General features: G+C 38.4%; 1 protein-coding gene across 1 annotated transcript in view; it reads left to right on the top strand.

Moving 5' to 3' along the window:
• Positions 1 to 6000, top strand: part of EYA1 (EYA transcriptional coactivator and phosphatase 1) — a 145138-nt gene that overhangs the window by 76259 nt on the left and 62879 nt on the right. The window contains exons 5-7 of the mRNA XM_057363930.1: positions 428 to 497; positions 885 to 1030; positions 5094 to 5231. Of these exons, the coding sequence (XP_057219913.1) occupies positions 428 to 497; positions 885 to 1030; positions 5094 to 5231 (354 nt within the window). The remainder of the gene's footprint in view (positions 1 to 427; positions 498 to 884; positions 1031 to 5093; positions 5232 to 6000) is intronic.

Genomic DNA, 6000 nt, shown 5'->3' with positions numbered 1-6000 from the left:
GGCCATATGTTTTCAATCGAGGAATGCATAAAGCTCCTTCATAAAATGTAGGTCTTAAAAATTCTAAAAGTTAATAAAATGTTGCACTTGAGATATCAACAATCCTTTGAAAATATGAAGGGAAATGTTTCCATTAGGAAATAGGTTGTTTGCATTGAAAATGTTGCCTGTGTGCAACTGAAGAATAAACTATGGCTCAGGAGTTGTACAAAGGTGCAATTTAGTATTTGAGATTTGCAATCAAGATTTTAACGTTAAGCATTCTTGTACAGTTCCTCATAYGATATTATTTTCTATCTAAGGTATCGATGATATTTGAATTTAATTAAAATCTTGTTAATATTCTGAAATTCTATTAGGAAAAATAATATTTATCTTTGGTGTGTGTATTTACACTTCTGTATGCTTTCTTTTCTCCTTGGTGCAGCAATTGGAAGCAGTGGTTTCAGCCCAAGACAAACACACCAGTTCTCCCCACCACAGATTTACCCTTCCAAGTATGATATCTTTTTAAAATAATAATAGTAGTAGTAATAATAATAATAACTGGAATAGGCAGATTTTAACCTCATTTAAAATAATAATTGAGTCCATCTGTTAAGCCATAATTTAAACCGCAGCAGCTTCTAGGGGAAAAAAAAAATCTTTTTTTTTTAAATTTTAAATGCTAAGAATGTATTTGAAWAATATTTGTAAAGTTCTTATTTCACTTTTTCTTCTATTATTGATTTCTTATTGTTTTGTCTCTTAAAGTTTCTGCTGTCTAGCACAGCCTATGATTATGTGTTAATGAAGTAGCAAGATTATARTAAGGCTAAAAATAAGTACATGCATGTCTGTCTAATGCAGTGCCTGTCCTATTTTCTGTCATCTGTAATCAATAGCAGACCCTACCCACATATTCTTCCTACCCCCTCTTCACAAACGATGGCTGCGTATGGGCAGACACAGTTTACAACGGGAATGCAACAAGCTACAGCCTATGCCACTTACCCCCAACCCGGACAACCCTATGGAATCCCTTCATATGGTAAGAAATCACGTCTGTGTTCTCTTGTGCCAGAGGTAAATGTTTTTTGGATCAAGATTATGTGACCCTTGAGCTAGTACTTAATGGGACAGCTGTGCTGTAGAGCATTTCTTGTGGAAGACTTAATTTTTCCACCTTGGAATGAGCGACGCTTAATTTATATATCAAAGAGCTATAAAGGTACTCGAGAAGATGAACCCATTTTGGGACTCGGGGGCAGGGGGGAGAGGTTCTTTAGCTTTTTGTTGGTCACATCAAAAATATAGCCCTGAAATATGGAAGAGAGGTCTTAGGGCTTCCATTACGGAGGCCCAGCCCCTGGTGCCTTGCTGAGGGCTCTGCTCCCCAGCAGGGCATGAGGTTACATTGGAACGTAAAGGTCTGAATTTCAGCTGATACAGATTACTGGAACCCAGTTGAATCTGTGAGGCTGTGCTGATTTTCAGCAAGCAAAGAAACTGATTCAAAAATAACCTCCCTCAAAAAAAATCTCACTTTCCAATGTTTTAAATCTCCCTGGAGGTGAAAATTGAGGTAAATTGCCACTAAAGCTCTGTCTGCCTGATGAAGSAGATAGTTCTAAGTAGCAAATATTTCCAAAAAAATTTAATTTAAAAACAAGCTGCTGTGGGTGAGACCATTTTCCTGCCAGACTGTCTGCTGGCAGACCACATAGCAGTGCAGCAGCAAGGATGCATTATTAGAAAATAGGTCTTATATTCCTCTGGGGGAATATATTAAAAATATACAATCCACATGCTTTGAGTAGTATATTTTGTAAAGATACATTCAGATAATGTAAGTTTTATACCAAAAGGACAGAACTTACCATACAAGCTGTTCACTTTAAAATTGCTAAAAGTTTTAAGTGCAAAACTGATGGATCTTTAACTTTGCAACTTGCAAGTTGAAATCCACTGGATCTCAAGTATATCCTATGGCAGATTATGGTGAACAGTAGGTAAAATAAATATATTATTATTTCCYCTTACTTTAAAATAGGGTTGTAAGTATAAATTGGATGCTTCAGTTTCAGTTTGAATCCACATATTTTAAACTTACACTATATGATGGGGAGGCTTAGACACATGCACAYACATACAAGAGCTTCTGTTGCTGATGGGAGCTTGTCTGCTAATTCCATCTGGATCAGGTGGGGTGATAACAGACGGTCCTTTTCCCCACCCTGCTTTTCTTGACCTGTTTCTCCTGCGGACACCTCGTGTTCATACTTGGCTGACTTGGCTGCAAGGCTTGGGCAGCCCAAACAGTGCCTTTTTTGTTTTTTGCTTGGTTCCTCTGGATGAAATCCTGACCTCACTGAAGTCAGCTCCAAAATTCCCACTGACTTCAGCCAGGCCTTGATTTCACTACTTGAGTTTAGCTGTCTCACTGTCGTCGGAGCTGTAATTGAGAGTTGCTTTACTTGGCAACTGCTTGTGGGGGTTAACATGCTTGCCTGCTCTTTTGTTTTGGTTTGGTTTTTTTGCCTAGTCCATCCCCCATGCYTAGGACTTCAGACAAATTTGCAATGTTTTACATTGCAGAGCTGCTTTTGACCACTGAAATCCTGAGATTCTGAACCAAGGGCATTTTTTTGTGTTTTGTTCTTTTCAGACAATGCCTCATGACTAGTGCTAAGGTGCTCCTCACTCATGCACTTTATAGTAGTAATATTTAAAAGCAAAAAGCTATTAAAAAGTTTTGAGACCTAACATATATTTTTGCATATTTAAGGCATGCCATATATTTATGCTCCCAAATGAAATTATGTGGGGTGCATTAGGACACTCATTTGTGACAGGCAAGAACGGAAGCCTTGCTTAGAGCCAAAATTCTGCTCCTTAATCTGCAGCTTAGACCCCATGTACCCTCCATCTTCCCTTTCTTTCACCCTGGTAGAAATCTTACAGCTGTATGAAGGGAGAAGACTTATGCCTGTGTGAAAGGAAAAACTGAGTTGAGAGGGGGGCCGCTTTCTTTTTGTTACTTTACTCTGGGTCTGCTGGAAGAAAGAGTATTCATGAGTTCCTGTATCAGCCTCCCTCAAGTTTTTTCTCTAGAATGGGGTTTGGGAAGATGCTGTCTCAACTGCACCTCTAGCCTCTTCATTCTTCCAGCTCCCCGCCTCCACAGCCATGCAGCCATGCAGGCAGGAAGGGGGGTGGAGGGGAATGCCATTGACAGCTGCTGCCCAGGGGCTCCTGGCTCTGCTTCATCTGCAAAGCCCCTGAGGAGGCTGGAGAATTTCCTGAAGCTCTTTCGTCCTGCCTGCTCMAGCGCCAGCATCTAGCAAAGGCTTTGCTTACCAGCTTCTTTACTTTCCAGATCCTGGCAGTCCCCTTATGTCACTGTCCCTTCCCACTTCCTTGAGTACATTAGGCTTGGGAGAAGGGAAAATCAAGGTTTGATGAGTGAAGGCTTTCTGGATGAGAGCAAGTGTGAGAGTAAGTCCCAGGAGATGAAAGGCTCTTCATAGCATGGAGGTTTGCAAAAGGGCATGTCAGTGCAAAGTTGTCTTCACTCAAGTGGCATCCTCCTACTGCTGCTTTTGATCATCACCTCCTGCTTGGACTGAGATGGAGAGCTGGATCAGGCTGTTAAAGGAAATTTAGACTAGAAATTTAATGCTTGATTTAGTTAAAGTTTCTCTAAGCCATATTAAATCAGCATTTCAGAAGTCCTTAAGCAGACAAGAAGTAGGGATTGTTGATACCAAATCATCCATAGCAGGAGTTTCCCTTGGAAATGAGGTGTCGAGATTCGTCATTCGAACTGCTTAAYTGTAACATGAAACAGAAGAAGCAAGTAAGCATCAGGGAAAAACAAGCAAACAAGAGTTAGTCTGCCAGTTAGCAGGTCTGGCAGAAGGAATTAGCATAATTGATGACATCAGTTGAAAAATAATTATTTAGATGACAGAAAATATGCTGCTATTTGTATACAGGGAGATATTGAAGTTTTGGAAACACAGTAACTTCTGAACCCTCTCCTACCTTCAAAAACTGTTGAATATTGCCTAAAGAAAAATACAAGCAGGAAAAGGACTTAGATTAACAATAATTTTCACAAGAATGTTACTTATTCACACTTAGTTAATTCAGCTCATATTCTTGGTTTCTGAACAATGAGGTATCCCTGAATACCACAGTGAAACCTAAGAATATTGTATCACTTTTCCATTACTTTGGCCATAATTATTTTTAAATGGTAATTCATGTTTGGACAACCTTATAATTAAAACTAAGAAACAGAGGCTGAATTGTGTGTATTTCCTCAGTATTTTGCTTGCTGATATTTGCTTGCTTGTTGCCTTACAAATTGAGGAAAGGGTTCATTGAAATTGGGCAGCAGGTTATTCATTGATCAGACTTTGGATTCTTTTATAACTAAATTTAGAAATGAGAGAGTAATGTGGTGTGTAATGGATTTCCCCATCAGTGCAGATTAATGACTCTCTGYTATGTTTTTTCGGGAGATTGCTTCAGGAATAGCTCCCATCTCTCAGATGCTTATTTGTTAAAAACTGAATTAGTGTTTAATTATCTTTGAAAAGTCATCATTGCACTTAATACTGCTAGTTCTCTTGATCCACTTCTAATTCCTTAAAAAAACCATTGCACTTGGAGCTGTGTAATTTTSATGTAGGAATATTATACAATGCAAATCTCAGTTATGCTGTTAATGGGTAGATGGCAGGAGAGCTTGGCTATGCTATGCTTCATTAAAATCATATAAAGTTGCTAATCTACCTCTGTGTAATGTCATGAATATATGGAAAAGTTTGCCTCTGGCAGGAAAGGAAAAAAGGAATAATGCAACTTCCTGTTCATGTATAAATTTCTTTTGCAGTTATTGGAACACAGTTTTGAATTTAACCTCTCCCTGGTGAACTTCAGTTTTCCGTGTGCTTTTAGGCTGCCCTTACCTTATTCATTTGTGCATGCTCTGAATATTTGTTCTCTCAGTAGGTATATGTTAAAATTGCTGTTAATTAAGTGATTTTATTTTCCATCCCTATTTGAATATGAACAAATAGATTTGCTGTCACTAACTGATTTAGGTGCATTGTGGGCAGGCATCAAGACAGAAGGTGGATTGGCACAGTCACAGTCACCTGGACAGACAGGATTTCTAAGCTACGGTGCCAGCTTTAGCACACCTCAACCTGGACAGGCTCCCTATAGCTACCAAATGCAAGGTCTGTATAAACAGATATTACTATTAATTAGATATAGCTAATGCTATGGTGGGGTTTTTTTCCTCCTTATTTCTTTATATTCCTAGAATAAAAATGAATGCTTGATTAAGCACTTACCKCTGATTTTATTGCAGTTGGAGATTAAATGATGATTGCCTTTGCTGAGAGAGCAACAGGCCAGCTCTCAGCAGTTTGGAAGATCCCTTACTTCATTAAATTTTAAATAGTGAAGTGTTCCAGTGTTATTACAATAAAAATGTATCTCTGAATAGCAGTCCTTTAGCAAATAGTGAATAAGACAAAGCTARTCTTGGAAAACGTGACAGGATTATGAATTTAGGAAGTGCCAAATATAATTTGACACCTGAGCATGTTCGAGGAGGGAGAAGAAGATAAAAATACCTACTGCAGCTGTGGAGGTAGCTAAGTAATGATTGAAGTCTGTTTCTTTGAAGTCTATTTAAAAGCTGTAAGTCTTTGTATGTGCAGGCTATTATTATCATTTATATTTTGTAGTCTTACTTGCCTGTTTAGTTTACYTAATGTCTTTCCACCTTGTTCTCCCAATTCCTTTTCCCTCTTTCATATTGAGAAGTCACAGGTGTGGCTGGTTCTGGATTTTTCACCAGTTAACATTCACTTAAATAACACTTAAATACAAGATATTTTTTAAAATCTTATTTTACCAGAAATAGCTGTGCTGGGATGTCTGTTGCAGGCCTTTTCATCCCTGAATCTGGCAGTACAAATCAGATGTGTTATGGATTTT

This window comes from Malurus melanocephalus, unplaced genomic scaffold (assembly GCF_030028575.1).
Source record: "Malurus melanocephalus ecotype Western Australia unplaced genomic scaffold, MMel_1.1 scaffold_32, whole genome shotgun sequence".
NCBI classification, from domain to species: Eukaryota; Metazoa; Chordata; class Aves; order Passeriformes; family Maluridae; genus Malurus; species Malurus melanocephalus.
This window is presented reverse-complemented; position numbering and strand designations above follow the sequence as displayed.